At 38.8% G+C, this 18395-nt stretch overlaps 1 protein-coding gene across 1 annotated transcript; it reads left to right on the top strand.

Annotated features, from left to right (window-relative positions):
* Nucleotides 1–488: 488 nt before the first annotated feature.
* RPE65 (retinoid isomerohydrolase RPE65) lies at nt 489–17877 on the top strand (the record flags this gene model as incomplete). The annotated part of the gene is made up of 12 exons (XM_081226137.1): nt 489–609; nt 2318–2425; nt 2529–2670; nt 6357–6504; nt 7703–7784; nt 8023–8155; nt 8266–8405; nt 9064–9193; nt 15907–16021; nt 16119–16213; nt 16328–16439; nt 17726–17877. Exons 2-12 carry the CDS (start codon nt 2349–2351, stop codon nt 17875–17877), a joined length of 1326 nt encoding a protein of 441 aa, XP_081082263.1. The 5' UTR covers nt 489–609; nt 2318–2348.
* Nucleotides 17878–18395: the final 518 nt, after the last annotated feature.

Here is an 18395-nt window from a genome sequence, read left to right on the forward strand (position 1 = left end):
CAGTATTCTTCATGTTTCATTTAAATGGTTTGTTCTGTAGACACATCTTTGTTTAGTATATAGATCCCTGCTTCTAATCCATCCCTCCTATATATCAAGAAATTTGAAATTTTTCTTAAAAGTGAGACAGTAAAAAGGCAAATGTATTGGTAGCTGGGGAAATCTGTTAGATGGAGAATCCCATTCCATTTGAGATACTTTTCCCTGTCTCCTTCCAACCCTTTATCTAAACTCTGAGATGTTGCCACATTTCCTACCACTTGGTCTCCTAGAGAAAGGAGAGTAGGCCAGCAGGCATTTCCTGAGAGCTACCCCCTGTGAGAACTGGGAATGGAAATGACTGCCAGCTTTAGAAGTAAGAGGCTGCCCAATCGGGCTGCTTAGATAATCACTGCTCTTTACCTGGGTGAGAAGGGCAGGGGTAAGAAGCAATGTTCTGAGTCTTGCCTTCATCACAGGCAGGATCCCCCTCTGGCTAACCGGCAGTCTCCTTCGATGTGGGCCAGGACTCTTTGAAGTTGGATCTGAGCCATTTTACCACCTGTTTGATGGGCAAGCTCTCCTGCACAAGTTTGACTTTAAAGAAGGACACGTCACATACCACAGAAGGTAAAGAACACTAGGGCCCACTCCTCCTAGGGGTCGGACCTATCTCAGCTCCTCCCTCCATGTACTTTTCAACCTCCTGAACCCAAGAGGAGACTTTTATACTCGCCTCCACTCAGAATCCTCCTGGGCCAGTGAGTCTGTATGGACACCTCGGAGATGTACTAGGGGATAAAGAAGCAGCTAAGAACTAGGGTTTTGGGGTCTGACATGCCTGGCTTCAAATCCTATATCCCCTACATACCATTTGCCTAGGTGGGTGCCCTTTGGCAAGATGTTAATCTCTAATTCTTTGTTTTGTCATCTATAAAAATGGGAGAAATAAGAGAATTTACTTCAGGGCTTATTACAAGGATTAAATGAGAACATGGTTCTTAGCCCATAGGAAGCATTTAATAATAATAATAGGGGCTTCCCTGGTGGCGCAGTGGTTGAGAGTCCGCCTGCTGATGCAGGGGACACGAGTTCGTGCCCCAGTCCGGGAAGATCCCACATGCCATGGAGCAGCTGGGCCCCTGAGCCATGACTGCTGGGCCTGCGCATCCAGAGCCTGTGCCCCACAGCGGGAGAGGCCACAGCGGTGAGGGGCCCGTGTACCGCAAAAAAAAAAAAAAAAGAAATAATAATAGTTATTTTTATTATTATTAAACCATGGGTCTCTTCATGTCTTTCCTTTTTTATAATCAGAAAGGCCAATGGGAAGGAGGGAGGTGTGTCACAAAGGAGGCAAGGCCCAAATATGTCATAATAATACAAGAAAGAGAAGTTTTCTAAAAACAGAAGATTGTTGCTAAAAGGCTTGAAGCCCTAAGCCATCATTCCAATTTCATTACAAAGATTCATTAACACCACAATAAATAGTTTGTCTTATGCCTTAATATTCAGGCCTGTTAGCAGCTTTGTTGATCACCACAGATTTCAGGCATTCTGAAGAGACATCAAAAGAAAGAATAAATGGAGTCTTGAAGTAGTCAGGATAACTTGGATTGTAATAGAAGAGAAACAGATCAGGTCAAGCAAAAATTTAGTTATGAAAGCATATTTTGGAGGTCAGGCAACGCCTTTACATGCCTTCTATAGACCTTAGTACTTTTTCCTCTTCATGAAAGTGCAAAATCAGATTTTAATTGGCTCTCCACATAAGAAATCCTAGGCAACGTATGCCATCTAGTCTGGGAGATATGGTTCAGGAGGTCTGCCTGTGCAATAGACCAGATTCAAGAATATCTACTTTTAAAAGGAGCAAAATAAATTTTTAAATTGAAGAAAAACATAAGAGGAACATGAGGAAGATTGAAAGGAATATAATTCAGCATAACATGTTCTATACTTCCCTGCTCAGTGTAGATTGGTGAATTATAGGCTACAGGAAGTCAGAGGTCCAATGTGAACTACCCATGGAGCTGCATAGTGTGATATGGAAAAGGCATGTTTTCTGGCTCTGGCCACATATGCTGATCACTTAATTTCTCTGAACCTTGATTTCCTCATATGTCACTGTGAAGTTTATAAGACATAAATTTAAGCTTGTGGCACACTGTCTCTTTCTCCTTCAGTCACCCCAAGAAAGTTATGAGACTCTTCATTCTTCATGTTGTGGATTTATGATTCTGACTTTAGAAGGGCACACAGAATGACCATTCTAAGCTCCCCATGGACTACACTAATTGCCCTTGTCTGTGACCCTTTCCCGTGTCTCAATGTCCTTCAGGTTCATCCGCACTGATGCTTACGTACGGGCAATGACTGAGAAAAGGATCGTCATAACAGAATTTGGCACCTGTGCTTTCCCAGACCCCTGCAAGAATATATTTTCCAGGTTACTGAAACCCAACTGCATGTTATTAAAGACGTTTTACATTAGCCCTTTTTCTCTTATGGCTTGAAAGTTACTGGACTGAAAAATCCATTTGCTTCTGCAGGTTTTTTTCTTACTTTCGAGGAGTGGAAGTTACTGACAATGCCCTTGTTAATATCTACCCAGTGGGGGAAGATTACTATGCCTGCACAGAGACCAACTTCATTACAAAGATTAATCCTGAGACCTTGGAGACAATTAAGCAGGTAGGACACAGTGCTCAGACGATATCGCTCAGGAATTTAGAATTTGCAACTTAGAATTAAGTCAGCTGTGCATTTGGGTTTGAAGAATATGAGAGCCAGATAGATTAAGTTTCAAATCCCTGCTTTGTCATCAACTACTAGCAATGTGACATAGGGCAAACTTTGTTTCTCCATCTGTGAAATTTTAAACATTTATTATGTGGATTGGAGGAAAACCATATAAAATGCCTAACATATTTATTTGTGACACAAATATTTATTGAGTCCCTTCCATGTACCAGAACTTACGCTAGTTGCAAAAGATATACCAATGAGTAAGACAACATGGTCCCTGCTCTTCATGGTTTTTATAGACTAGCATGGAACTGGCACATTTAATATTGAAAACCCTACCGTTCATTGTTCTAGGAAAGTGTGTTGCACCAACTTGCCCCTTCTTATAGACACTTCTTGTTAGAAATAAAGCTATATCTTAAATGAAAAAGCATAGATAAACATGTCAGCAGTATTAAAAAGTGACAAATTTTGATGAGAACTTAGGCAATCTCGGTGCAGCATTCGATAAGATAGATCTACATTTTCAACCAATATTTATTAAGATGTAACTATTTGCAAGGCATTGTTCTTGTCTTCAGAAAGCTTAACACCTAGGTGGAGAAATCAGATAAATACATTACTTAACTATAATAGGACACAGAATGTGAGGACTCTTTTCACAGAGGGAAAACCTTCTATGAAAGGACAAAGATTACTTCTGGCAGTAGTTGGTGGATGTGAGGTGGGGCAGATCAAGGAAGGTTTAAAAGTCTTGCATTTGAGTTAGAAGTTAAAGGGAAGGCACAACTTCATTGAATTTGGAGAAAGAACATTTCATATACAGGGAATACCATGATCAGCTGTATAGAGGTGGGAAACTGGAGGATAAAGAATAATTTAATTGGCTAGATTTGCAGTATTTCTCAATGGAGGTGGCAGAGGCATTGGGCCGGTGGTACTTCATCATTGTGGGGACTGTCCCACCCACTGCAGAGGTTTGGTATCCCTGATCCCACCTACTAAACACCAGACATGTCCTCAATCATTGTACAAACTCCAAATGCTCCCCAACATTTCCAACTCTCCCCCTAGGGGGCAATAACACTCCCAGGTGAGAACTAGTGATCTAAAGCATGCCACGTCAAGGGGAATAGTGAAACACAGGGTAGGGTGAAACTAGAAGTTTGAATAATGGACAAAAACTTGGAATAAGTCATTTAGCTGATGGGAAGCTACTGAAAGTTTTTGTTCAGGGAAGTGGTATAAGCAGAACTGTACTTTAGGTTATTTAATCTGGAAGCCACATGTAAGCTCTATGGGAGGACAAAAGAGATAAGGGATAGCTAGGAGACCAGTTAGGTGGAATTGAAGACCAGAACTAGATAGTCGGTGTAGTAGGAATAGAAAGGAAAAGGAGTCCCAACAATGGGTCTCAATATCACAAGCTGATTTGTAATCCCCAACAGACTATTTACTAAGGCTTAACATATTCTCGATTGCTCTTTCTTAGTTTAGATGTATGTTTGAAACCACATATGAGTGTGTGTGTGTAGATCATTTAGAGAAATACTGAAGCTGAGTTTCTAAACCATCCATTTGACTTTGACAGTGAATCCAATTACCATAGTAATTTAATTGGAAGTGTGAAGTTCATGGCATGGCTCCAGAATAGACTTTATTAGGAGTCAGGTTTCATTGTCAGCAGCACTATACCCTGACTTCGTATAAAAATGTAGTTTTAAAATTTCGAGTGTTTTTTTGTTCGTTTACTATTACTGAAATAGACTCCTAACAAGTTCCTTTGCCTCCAGCCTGATTCCCTTAAATACAGCTTCCTTAATTCTGTAGAAGCAATTTTTTTCTAAAATGCAAGTATAAATGTGTTATTCCAACTAGTGCACCCATAGTTTCCAAGTTAAAGTTAAAAGCACAGACCTTTGTGGCTGGCCTATTTTATTTCTCCTCCTCCATGTGTGTGTATCACCACAGCCATGCTGAATGACTAGTAATCCCCAAGCAACATTCAATTTTTACAACTCTATGCCTTTACATTAGGGTTCCTACTCCCTAGAACACACTGTCATCCTTCTCCATCTGGTAAATTTTACTCGTCTTTCAAGCATGTGTTGGAGTCATTGCCCTTGGGAAGCCCTGCCTAATCCCCTAGTCTGGGTTAGATGGCCTTTCTTTACAGATATCATTTTGCACCTACTGCACCGTATACCAGCTTATAGGTCTAATACAGCAGTGCTATTAAATGGAACTTTCTACAATGATGGAAATGTTCTATATCTTCATTGTCCAAGTGCTATTGAGCACTTGGATGTGGCTAATGTGACTGAGGAACTGAATTTGAAGTTCTATCTAATTATGGTTAACTTACATTTAAATTGCTATATGTGGCTACCATAGTGGACAGTGCAAATCTAGACTGAAGTTCTTGAAAGCAAGGGCCATCTCTGTTTTCTTAGACCCTGACACAGCACCTGGCATATAATAGAAGCTCAAGGAATACTTGATGAATGACTGAATGACTGAATGAATGTCTTGCCTTTTATTTAAGTGAGGGTGCTAAAAACTCCCTATGCTTTAAAACATACTCTCCTAATCACATAGAAAGAATTTTGGTTAGACAAATATATACTCCATCGACTATTCATTCAATAAGTCTTTACTGAGCAGGTTCCAGGTAGAAATCCTAGTGCTCTGCATCCTTAGATAAGTCATTTGATCTCTCTGACACCTCAAGTTCTCCTTATGTAAACTGAGAGGTTTGTGGTAGATTAGTGGTTTTGAATTTTTTATGAGAATCCAAAACGAATTAAAGCACTGAATCCTGCCTTGAAAAAGTTTCCATTAATTCCAGGAATTCATGGTTCCCCTGAAGTCTATTTAGGTTAAGACTTTCTATACTAGATGAATCCTGAAGTTCCTTTCAGTTCCAAATTCATTCTGTATGTAAGACACTGGATTTGGTATTTAGGTTGTATCATAAAAAATTGCCATTTTTTTGGGCTTCCCTGGTGGCGCAGTGGTTGAGAGTCCGCCTGCCGATGCAGGGGACACGGGTTCGTGCCCTGGTCTGGGAAGATCCCACATGCCGTGGAGCGGCTGGGCCCGTGAGCCATGGCCTCTGAGCCTGCGCGTCCGGAGCCCGTGCTCCACAACGGGAGAAGCCACAGCAGTGAGAGGCCCGCGTACCGCAAAAAAAAAAAAAAAAGAAAAAAAAATTGCCATTTTTATAAAATGAAAATTATTGACTATCAGCATACAATTCAATGTAATTCAATAAGGGGAATGTAAAGAAGTTTCAGGATTCAAATTCGTCACTGTTTGAAGACAAATTGCATGTGCAAAAGGAAAGTAACCAACCAGAGTAATGTATGGCCTACATCAATTGAAAAGCTCAATCAGGGAGAACCTGAAGATTTCAGAGACATGAGGGATCAGCATGGGGGTCAGAGGAGAGCTCAGTGCTAAAGATGGGACTTCTACAGACTTAAAAGAGGGTAGGACCCAGAGAGATGGAAAGAAAGAGAAAGCACACTTAGGGTGAGGGTGCAAGTGGTAACGGTGAGGTCAGACTGAGGAACCAAAGGTGTAATATGATCTTTCTCTTAACATGGGTTACGGTTGTTCTCCTTCCATAGGTTGATCTTTGCAACTACGTCTCGGTCAATGGAGCCACTGCTCACCCCCACATTGAAAATGATGGGACTGTTTACAATATTGGTAATTGCTTTGGGAAAAATTTTTCAATTGCCTACAATATTGTAAAGATCCCTCCACTACAAGCAGGTCAGTTTACCACTTTGACTCTTCTTAAAACAAGTATCTATAATATGAAAAAGTTACTGGAAATACAGGGTGTCAGATCAGAAATATCAGGATAGCACTATATGGATAGTTAAATTACTCTCAGATTTTAGGACAACTGCCCCTCGCCCTTACCCTACCAGGGGACCAATGCCAAAGAGCACCATAGCAGGAAATGACATCTTCAAAAATAAGTTGCCGTGTTCTATTCTATAGTGTTTCAAAGATGTAGTGTATATGTGACTTTGATCATATAAGATTTAGATTTGAATCCAGTAAATATTTATTGAACACTTATCCATGTGCCAGACAAAATTAAGATTTTAAACAAACATGTGTATGTGTAATAGGATACACACATGTATATAACAGTGTAGTATTTTTTGTGTATTTAATTCCCAAAACTACAAGCATAACCTTTTAACTCATATACTATAGAGAAAGAATATTAAAACAGAAGAGAGTACTCTTTAGAATTCTCCATTCATCCTCCATTCATTGCCAGAAATTTGATAATGATCTTGATAATAGAATTATTTGAGTATATATGGATTTTTATTTATTACTGCTTAGTATGATTCTTGAAGTATAGACCCTGGACCAGCAGCCTCACCTGGGAACCTGTTAGAAATACAAATCTTGAGCCCTACCTGAGGTAGACTGAATGAGTAATTCTAGGGGTGAGACCATAGTTCAGAAACTTCTTATGTGGTTCTTATATACACTAAGGTTTGAAGACACTGTCTTAGTAGTAAATAAACTTTAATGTGCTTAAGAATTATTGTAAAGGGCTATGGACCCAAAACCACATATGCTATAACTTTATAGATAACTTAAGATATTGTAAAAGGCACTTAGACCATACTAAAATTTTGCCTTACTCCCTTGACTTAGAACCCACCTCCAGATGTAAGATGTGACTCCAGTGTACCCTATCTGCCACACACTGTTTGAGTGTACTTTCCAAATCTGCTGCTATTTGGATTTTCCTGGGTGATTGCAGCTCCACATGAAATTTCTCTATGAAATGCCAGTGACTGAGAAAATGGAAATAAACTCTTTAAAAAATCAAGATCTGAAAATGTATTTCTTTGCTTGCATAAGCTGTTCTAAATGCTTTGTATGTAAAAAAAGAAAAAAAGAGGCTGTTCCACAGCCTTTTGAAACCACTTTATTTCAGACAAGGAAGATCCAATAAGCAAGTCAGAGATCGTTGTACAATTCCCCTGCAGTGACCGATTCAAGCCATCTTACGTCCATAGGTAACTTGAAGGCCTGCTATGAATCTTCAGGAAAACTCAGGTTTAAAGATCTGCTTTGCCTACCTTTGATACCAATCCTGATCATGACATTTTCTTACAGAAACCTAAAATTAAATGTAGTTAATTTCATGTAGGCACTGTTGATTCATATAACTGAGTATACCTCATGTGTACACATTTCTCTGTGGTTTGAGAATCAACCCTTCCCACTCACAAGTTTATTTCTGTTTCTGAACAGTTTTGGTTTGACTCCCAACTATATTGTTTTTGTGGAGACACCAGTCAAAATTAACCTGTTCAAGTTTCTTTCTTCATGGAGTCTTTGGGGAGCCAACTACCTGGATTGTTTTGAGTCCAATGAAACCATGGGGGTAAGTCTTACATTTATTTGTCAGCTTTACGGTTCTGAAGAATATGCCTTTCATAATGCACACTTTTTTTTCTTTTTAAATGCATCAAAATATTTTCTTCACTTTTCAAGGTTTGGCTTCATATTGCTGACAAAAAAAGAAAAAAGTATATCAATAATAAATACAGGACATCTCCTTTTAACCTCTTCCATCACATCAATACCTATGAAGACAGTGGTTTTCTGGTTGTGGATCTCTGTTGCTGGAAAGGGTAAGAAAGGACATTGGATAAATGTTACATCTCCAGTTGTTCCTGGAAATTAGGGTTTTTTTCGGAGATGCCACTCTCAATATTTAATCTGAATTACATCTAAAAAAGCAAGAAGAATGCTTAAGTCACAAAATATGATTGAAAAGGCTGTAGGGAGTTTAGATAATCAGAAACACTAACTGAACCTCAAAACTATGGTTAATGATTGAAAACTGATCAGGTCCATGAACCAGACCTGAAAATAAAATATTCTGTGACTTGACGAGTAAACTTAAGCTTAATTTCACTCAAACTTAACAAGATCCTTTGGGGAGCCTAGAACTCCACCTAGTCTGGGCTTGGGAAAAAGAGATATGCTTTCTTCAAAACAGCAGGTCACTAAAAAAGACAGTAGCCCCTGACGACACTGACAGAATGGTGATAGAGAAACAGAGCAGAAAGTTTCAAAGGCTATTGTTATTTAAACATATCCATGAGCAGGACTCCTTTCTCCACCCAGAGTGGGCAAGAGAAATGGCTCCAGTATTCCTGAGTCTTTAGCAGGTTCTGGGTTGGGGTCTGAAGAATAGGTAGGCACTTGTGCTTTTAAAAGGCATGAAGCGTGTCTCTAAATTATTTGTAATTGGCTGTCCTCATGTTTGGCTTCTTATTTTTGCAGATTTGAATTTGTTTATAATTACTTATATTTAGCCAATTTACGTGAGAACTGGGAAGAGGTGAAAAGAAATGCCAGAAAGGCTCCCCAGCCTGAAGTTAGGAGATACGTGCTTCCTTTGAATACTAACAAGGTAACCACCCTCTACCTAGATTTCAGATATAACCAGAATGTTTCATCTCACTCAGGATTTTTTCTCCTGCTGTGTGTTTATAAATAAAGTCTTGAAATTTCAGAGCTGGAAGGAACTTTAAAAATTAACTAATTCCACTTCCCTCATTTTATAAGCAAGGAAACTGAAGCTCAGAAGAGTCACATGACAGCAAAATCCAACTGTGGTGGAGTCAAAACGAAAACTAGGTTTTGACTCTAAACCTGTTGTTCTTCTATTTACAAAATCCTTTAAAACTGATTGCAATCCAACTGGTTAGAATGTAAGCAAAAACAGTGGAATAAGTGGGCAAAAAAGCTTAAAAAAAATAAGTAGGTTGGCAGTCTTTGAAGGCTTTCAGGCCAAAAGGTTTGTGCTTTATTTGACAGGTGATGGGGAGATAGTCAAGGTTTTGAACAGAAGAAAGCCATATTCAGAGCTGGTGGACTGGGTATCAAGTGTACTGACTACTTTAGTTGTCCCTGCTACTAAATGTCTGGCTTCCCTGAGCAAGTCACTCAGTGAGCAAGTTCCCCTACAGTTCGGTTGCCTGCTCATAAACCTAAATAAATTGGACTAAATAATAACTAAGGTTATTTGCAGCTTTGATTTTCTAAAATAAGGCTGTGTTGTGTGTAAGTAGTATTGGAAATAAAGAAAGGATGATGATAAGGGAACTGGGATTGGAGACAATGAAAATCACTCAGGTGATAGAAAAATGTAGTGGTAGTAGGAACAGACAAACAGACAAAAGTGAGAGTTCCTACAGGTAGAATTAAAAGGATCTTACATTTGATTGGATGGTAGAATGAATTAAGTCTTAGACATGCAAAAGACCATAGAGATCCTTTAAGCCTATGTGTCTAGAGTGTTGATACCTTTGGAAATGGAAATGTAATAGGCAGAGCAGGTTTGGAGATAAATCTGAATTGTAGAACTATGAGGAAGTGGGGAGAATGAGTAAAAGGGCTGACTTCAAGACAGACCCAGGTTGACCAGGGCTTCCAGCTTTCTAGCTGTGTGATTTGCGGCAAGACATTTAACCTTTTAAAATCCCCTTTTCTTTATCTATATCCACCATACAGGATTTTTGTGATCAATAAACGAGGTGACATATGTCAATCACTGAATATATAGTCCCTCACACAAAGTGTTAAATAATATTCATTATAATCATCATCAACAGCAAAATCAGCATCAACAACATTTTCATGAGGATGTCTTGTAGGCTTTCATATGGAAGTGCAGGTCCTTGCAACACAACGTAGGGTCAGAAGAAAAGAGCTAATAGTTATTGGTATTGAAAAGATGATCAGATATATGAAGATAGATAAGATTGCTAGCAGGAAAAATTCATACTTTAGAGTGTTTTAAAAGAAACATACAAGTTTGTTTATTTTAAAAATGAGGAACTTGATAGCCATAAAATGCTGAAAGAAAAAAAAAAGATGGCCAAGCACAAAAGTTGGGGAAACACCCATGTGAAGAAAGCGGTAAGAAAAGAGGAGTCAGAAAAAGAAAGAGAAACAAGTCACCAAAGGGCCCTAGTTACAGCTAAGAGAGGATAATGCCACATGATAAGGCAAGAGAAGGGTTTCACTGGTGCCCACTGCTATATATAGACAAGTTGAAAAGAATGAAGATGAGCCAAAAACCAGATTTAGTGATCTCCAGGGGAGTAGGGAGAGAGGCAGAAATCAGGTTTCAAGGCAATAAAGGTGAGCAATTGATGAGAATGTGGGAGCAATTACTATAGCCTGCACTTTTAAAAGTTTGGCAATGAAGAGAAAAATAAGTCATAAATTAGGGAAATAAGAGATAAACAGATTGAAGGAAGGAGAGGAAAGAGTATGAGTGAAGTTTCCAGTTTAGTGATTAATATAACAGTGATATCTTTAAAATATACCTTTATTATTTTTGAATAGGCAGTGAATTTGAATGGTCAAAAAATCAAAATGATTCAAAAAGGTACACACTGGAAGTGTCGCTCCAACCTCTCTCTGCTTCCATTCCATACCATTCCCCTTCACTTCTGTGTGTAACTTTTAATGTCTTTCCTTTTCCTTTGTTTATGCAAATATAAGAAAATATAAATATATATAATTATTATTTCCCATTTTTACACAAAAAGTAACTTTCTATATCCACATTTTTGTTCCTTGCTTCTTTTCATTTTAAAATATATATTGAAGATCTTGCTTTCTTCAACTGCACGGTATTCTTTTTTGTGAACATACCCAAGTCCCTCACTGCTGAGCAACAGAGTTGTTTCCATTCTTTGGCTGTTACAGATAATGTCACAAGGAATAACTTTGTATGTATGTTATTTTATATATGTGCAGATATAGCAATAGGATAAACTCTCAGAAGTGAAATTGCTGGGTCAGGGGATAAATGCATGTGTTAAAAAAATAGTGAGGGAGAAGAGTGAAAATAAGGAGCTAGTTTGGAAAGCAAAGATAATGTTACAGATCTCTTACATTAAAAACCCTAATTTAATGGTGGAAAAAATAAGATACGACAGAGTAAAATCATTAAAGTTACAGTCGCATAAGTAATGTGTTCGACATCAACATTTGAACTTACTGTATACATGTATAAATATGTATGTATGCACACATGCCGCTCTCTCCTTCCCAAAATCACCATGAGGTGCCTCGAGGCCCCACTTCACAGAATCTCACAAGACCCATCCTCACCTCCCATCTCTTCCCAATCCTGAAAATCTTTCACTATTTCCTTTTAATTCATTGTACCTACCAGAAAAATTCCATCTATTCTCTGCTCAGAAGGCTCCTTCCACCTTCTTTCTTTTACCAAAAAATCTGACACTCTCTTTAGGACACTGGTCTCTTCAGCAGCAATTTCCAGGCGTAGCAGTTTCTCCTCCTACAGCACTTGTACCACTGGGCCTGGGGTTGTGGTACACTTGTTCCACTTTGCTGCTTCCAGACCATTGCTCCTTCCACCCACCCTTAAAATCTTCCAATTTCAAATCTCATTTCAGCTAAGTATATAGCCAAGTGGTATGTCTACATTTACATATATACACCCCTCATTATTATTCTCACCGATTAACCACCACTCCTTCTCCCTCCTGGCTCAGTGTCACACTCCCCTGACCTACTCCTGACTCTCAGTTATTTCAATATACACATCATAGGTGACTCTTCCAACAACTGGCCTCTCAGTTCCATGACGTCTTCCACTGATTCTGTCTTCCATTCTATCTCAGCCACTCACTCCCCACAGTCATGCAATTGACCTTGCCATTACCTTTGACTGTGCTTCTACCATAACCTTGGTTTCATGCATGACACATTCTGACTACCACCTCTTATCTTTCAAGATTACTTGCCCTATTGCAGTTCCCACCAGGAACCTCCAATCTATTGAAGCTATTACCTTCTCATCATCTCTCACTCCCTTGAGGACTTACCTTCCCTCCTTATTCAATAACAATTTCATGGTCAATCATTGTAATCACCCCCTTGAGTAGATCTTCATTTCTCTTCCCTCTTTCTTACTTTATAGAACTTATTTGTCAAAATCATAATCCTAGTTAAATTCAACCCTCCACCCACTCCATGCTTGTACCTCTAAGGCTGAAATTAAGTGCTAAAAACACACAAGTGTGTTAACTGGCCCACTTTTAAGTACATGACCACAAACCTTACTGCTACATTTCCCAACTTCACTTTCCTAGTTAAATATTTCACACCTTCCTCTCTTCAACCTCCTAACACCTCCCACCTCCACACTCATACTCAACTGATGGCTCTGCTTCCTATTTTACTGAAACAAATGAAAGAAATCAGAAAAGAACGTAGACTCCTGCCACCACATCTACCCACCCACCAGCATCTGTACTCATACTGAATTATCCATCATCCTATTCAGAACTAGTCTTTCCCATCCTTCCTCACCCTCTCCAGGACAGCACTCTACAATTCTCCCCTGCTCTCATATATCTCACTCTCCTCCTGTTTTCATTAAATCATGCATATTATGCTATTATTTTGCCCTCTTACAAAATCCTTCTCTTAACTCTTCTTGCCTCCACCACCTATCCCCTCATTCCTCTCTTGAAGACCCCTTAATGTTGGAGGGCACCAGAACTCAGCCCTTTGTTCTATCTTCTATCTGTACATTCACTCCCTTTGTAAAGACTCATGCTTTAAAGCAGACTAGAATTTCACTTCCAACTTTCAAGTCAAGGTTCTTATATGCTACTGCCAATGCCATGTCTTTATTTTGATGTCCAATAAACACTTCAAGTTTAATAAGAAAAAACCTAAACTTCTCCTCTTCCCCTACCAAAAATTACCTTCAGTAATCCCCGTCTTTGTTGTGACAAATCTAACTTTTAATTATTCAAAAACCTTGAAGCCCTTCTTGACTCCTTTCTCAGTTTCATGCCTCTTCCCCACCCCATATCTTATCTATCAGGAAATCCTCTTGGCTCTACCTTGCATTCCTCACTGACTTCAATGCTACTAGCCTAGTCTGAACCATTGTTTTCTTTTGACTGGACTACTACAAGAAAAACTGGTTTCCCTGATTTCACTCTTGCATCTCCCCTACTCTTTTTTTTTTTTAATTTACATGTATTTTATTTATTTATTTATTTTTGTATCTCTCACATATATATATTTTTTTTATACAGCATGTTCTTATTAGTCATCCATTTTATGCACATCAGTGTATACATGTCAATCCCAATCTCCCAGTTCATCACACCACCATCCCCACCCGCCGCTGCTTTGGTTGTTTGGTGGTTTGCTGCTTGGTGTCCATACGTTTGTTCTCTACTTCTGTGTCTCAATTTCTGCCCTGCAAACCGGTTCATCTGTACCATTTTCTAGGTTCCACATATATGCGTTAATATATATTTGTCTTTCTCTTTCTGACTTAACTTCACTCTGTATGACAGTCTCTAGATCCATCCACGTCTCTACAAATGACCCAATTTCATTCCTTTTTATGGCTGAGTAATATTCCATTGTATATGGGTACCACATTTTCTTTATCCATTCATCTGTTGATGGGCATTTTGGTTGCTTCCATGACCTGGCTATTGTAAACAGTGCTGCAATGAACATTGGGGTGTATGTGTATTTTTGAATTATGGTTATCTCTGGGTATATGCCCAGTAGTGGGATTGCTGGTTCATATGGTAATTCTATTTTTAGTTTTTTAAGGAACCTCCATAGTGTTCTCCACAGTGGCTGTATCAATTTACATTCCCACCAACAGTGCAAGAGGGTTCCCTTTTCTCCACACCCTCTCCAGCATTTGTTGTTTGTAGATTTTCTGATGATGCCCATTCTAACTGGTGTGAGGTGATACCTCATTGTAGTTTTGATTTGCATTTCTCTAATAATTAGTGATGTTGAGCAGGCTTTCATGTGCTTCTTGGCCATCTGTATGTCTTCTTTGGAGAAATGTCTATTCAGGTCTTCTATCCATTTTTGGATTGGGTTGTTTGGGTTTTTTAATATTGAGCTGCAAAAGTATTCTCGACAGAGCAGTCAGGGTGATTCTTTTAAAAATAAATCAGAGCCTGCCACTGCTCTGCTCAGAACTCTCCAATGACTTCCCATCTCTCGCTCACAGAAAAAGACCAAGACCTCACAATGACCTATCAGTCTCTACCCCTCCACTCTCCTCTCCTGCTCTTCTCCCCCGAGCTCAGTCAGTGCAGCCACACTGGTCTCTTTAATGTTCTTCAAGGACCTTTGGCATACTCCTACCTCAGGCCTTTGTAGTTTGTTCTCTCTGCTCAAATGCTCTTCCCCAGATATCTGCATTGCTAGCTTCCTTCATCTTCTACAAGTTTTATCCCAAATGTCACCTTTTCAATGAGGCCCACCCTGACCACCTACTAAAATTACAACTACCTACTCTTCACACTTCTGATTCCCCTTACTCTGCTCTATTTTTTCTCCTCACATTCATGATGTACTAAACTCTTTATCTATTAATTATATTTATATTGTTATGTTCCCAAATTAGAATGTAAACTTCATGATGACAGGGACTCTGTTCTCTGAAATATCCCAAATGCCTAGAATAGAGTCTATCGCAAAACATGTATTTAAGTATTTGATGCAGGTATTACTAAATGAATATGTTTTTTGAACGAGCTGATGATATTCATTCCTTTCATAAAATAATCTGAAAAATCACGTAGGAGCAATGTGGGTGACAAGAGATCTTAGAAAACATCTGGTCAGTAGTTTTTCAATTTGTTTTCTTTTTTGACAACTTACGAGTATGATTTTGTTTTCAAATAAAATAAAAATATAGCCTAACTATAAAGGAGACAAACACTGTATGGATATCTAGAGGTTGAAGTCTTTGTTGTTCTGCAGAAAAATACTTCTTTTTCCACAGCCCATCCTCAAAGCTGTAAATTTTCTTTGAGGTCAGTCTCATTTCACTGGTGAGAAGACTGAGGGCCTATGAAGTTGTGTGACTTTCCCAGTGACACACAACCAGTGACTGATGTGGACACAGACAGCTTTCCCAGTCATGTTCCTGGGCTCCCCTTTCTAGATTTTTCTGCACTGCCTCTCCCTACATGTTGACTTAAGAAGTGAAGAACTCAGGAAACAAAACTTGGGAAGACTATATTTATGGCTGTTTGATTTTTCTTTCCTGCTCACTGAGGTTTCTGTGATCCTCTTTCTTAGGCTGACACAGGCAAGAATTTAGTCACACTCCCCAACACAACTGCCACTGCAATTCTGTGCAGTGATGAGACCATCTGGCTGGAACCTGAAGTTCTCTTTTCAGGGCCTCGCCAAGGTGAGATGATTTAGGAAAAAACCTCACATGAGAGAGAACAAAATGTTCCATTCAAAGAAATTAATGAGTTTTCCTAAGCACGTGCTCTATTTTGCAGCATTTGAATTTCCTCAGATCAACTACCAGAAGTATGGTGGGAAACCTTACACATATGCATATGGACTTGGCTTGAATCACTTTGTTCCAGACAGGGTAATTAATCCATCTTCCTAATATTCGAACAGTACTTTGAGTCACATGCTAGTCAAGTAGAGCATATTGACTGATTGACTGACCGATTGATTGACTTTTCTTTCTTACAAACAGCTCTGTAAGCTGAACGTCAAAACTAAAGAAACTTGGGTATGGCAAGAGCCTGATTCATACCCCTCAGAACCCATCTTTGTTTCTCACCCAGATGCCTTGGAGGAAGATGACGGTAATGAAAGTAATAGATGTGTCTGAACACTCTCTTTTCATTGCAGTTCATATAGTTAGTTAATTAGGAGAGGAGTTATGTTGATTATTCCCTAATGTTCAGAAATAATCCTTTATACTATTGAATGGGACAGCACTAAAGAATTTAAACTTATTTGAAAATAAGTTTTATCTTATGGTCAGGTTTCATTTGGTACTGTTGGAAAAATGCTAAAGCACCATCTGGTGTCACGATGGAACATCAATGTCTGCTCTAGATGAAGGAGAGGAGGTAGAAGGAGCAGCATGAGGTCTAGGTTTTTGCCTTTCCTGACCTAGATACATTTCTGAAAAGGGATAGAGTTCTAAGGAGGGAAATTGTGTATTCTAACAGATCCAAGAGAATGAGGATGAGGCTTTGTGTTTCTAGTTTTGGTTTTTCCTTTTAGTAAGCTGGGGCTAGAAAGGGATCCAGAGCAACAGCCTATAAAACAGCAACTCAGTTACAAAGAGTCAGTCTTAGTTAACTATTGATTATCCGGGACAAGGAGGTAGGTTATCCTCTCTGGGATTAAAATATGGAAAACCACAGAGAAATGAATAAAATAAAGAATGGTAGAGCCGTTTTACGCTAAGTGATTTTACATATACAGCCTTTCCAGTCAAAACCGCAAAAAGTTTGTTCTTATTTTGTTTGAAGGAAGTAAGCTTCCAGCTAGGTCTTGGAAATTATAGAAATAATATACCGTACTGTTTTCAAAGTCTTTATTTTTTTGGCCACACCGCTCAGCTCGTGGGATCCTAGTTACCCGACCAGGGATCGAACCCGCTTCCTCATCAGTGTGCGGAGTCCTAACAACTGAACCACCAGGGAATTCCCAGAGTCTTTTAATATACATTTTTCACTTGATTGTCACAACATTTTTTTTGCAGTAGGTAGAACAGCAGGTGTTAAATCGTATGATACAGATAAAAACACAGAAACATTCATTAAATAAGAATTTAATGAATACTTACTATGTTCTAATCATTGTAGTAGACTATTGGGATACAACAGTGGGCAAGACAGATAGGGTCACCCCCTTCTTAGAGCTTATAGTCCAGGGGACATGAAAAATTTTAAATCCCTTTCAGGGTTGCCACACAGCCAGGTGGTAGAAAAGTCAGAACAAGATATCAAGTCATCTGGTTTTCTTTATTTGTTAGTGTAATGCTTCCTTGCTTCCTGTATTATTTCAGTGACACAATCTATTGCTATGGGCTTTTTTTTTTAAATTCAACATTGCCTTATTAACTTCTGATTAACAGGTGTAGTTCTGAGTGTGGTGGTGAGCCCTGGGGCAGGTCAAAAGCCCGCTTATCTCCTAATTCTGAATGCCAAGGACTTGAGTGAAGTTGCCAGGGCTGAAGTGGAGATTAACATCCCTGTCACCTTTCATGGACTGTTCAAAAAATCCTGAGCACATTCTAGCCTAATATGTTTCTGGTGACAAAACCGAGAAAAACATAGTCAGGTCTGCAGTCAAATTCTGTTCAGTTTTAGCCTGCTGTATATGAGTTTTAACTTGCAGATGCACACAATTTTGAAGTGTTTTACAGAATGCACAGAGTTGAATAAGCAATTCCTTTTTAAAAAAAGTGCATATTTAGGTAATCATACTTTCTCTGTGAGACAGACTCATCATAACTAAAAATTCTTTATATTTTTACAATCAAAGAGCAAATGAATGTGGATTTATTAAACTGTTTTTTATTCCTATTATAAAACTGTATTTTAGGTACCTATCTGCTCCAATTATTTTTTAACACTTAAAAGCCAGTCCTCTACACCTGATTTGTATGTGGCTTTGCCAAGTCAAAGCAGTATCTTGCAAAAAGGCTTAATTATTAAATGTCAAACCAAACTTTTTCTCAAACCAGGGACTATCATCTAAGACAATCATTGTAATTGTATGCATATATATATTATTGTTCAAAG

This window comes from Mesoplodon bidens (assembly GCF_964165515.1).
Source record: "Mesoplodon bidens genome assembly, chromosome: 2".
Taxonomy (NCBI): Eukaryota; Metazoa; Chordata; class Mammalia; order Artiodactyla; family Ziphiidae; genus Mesoplodon; species Mesoplodon bidens.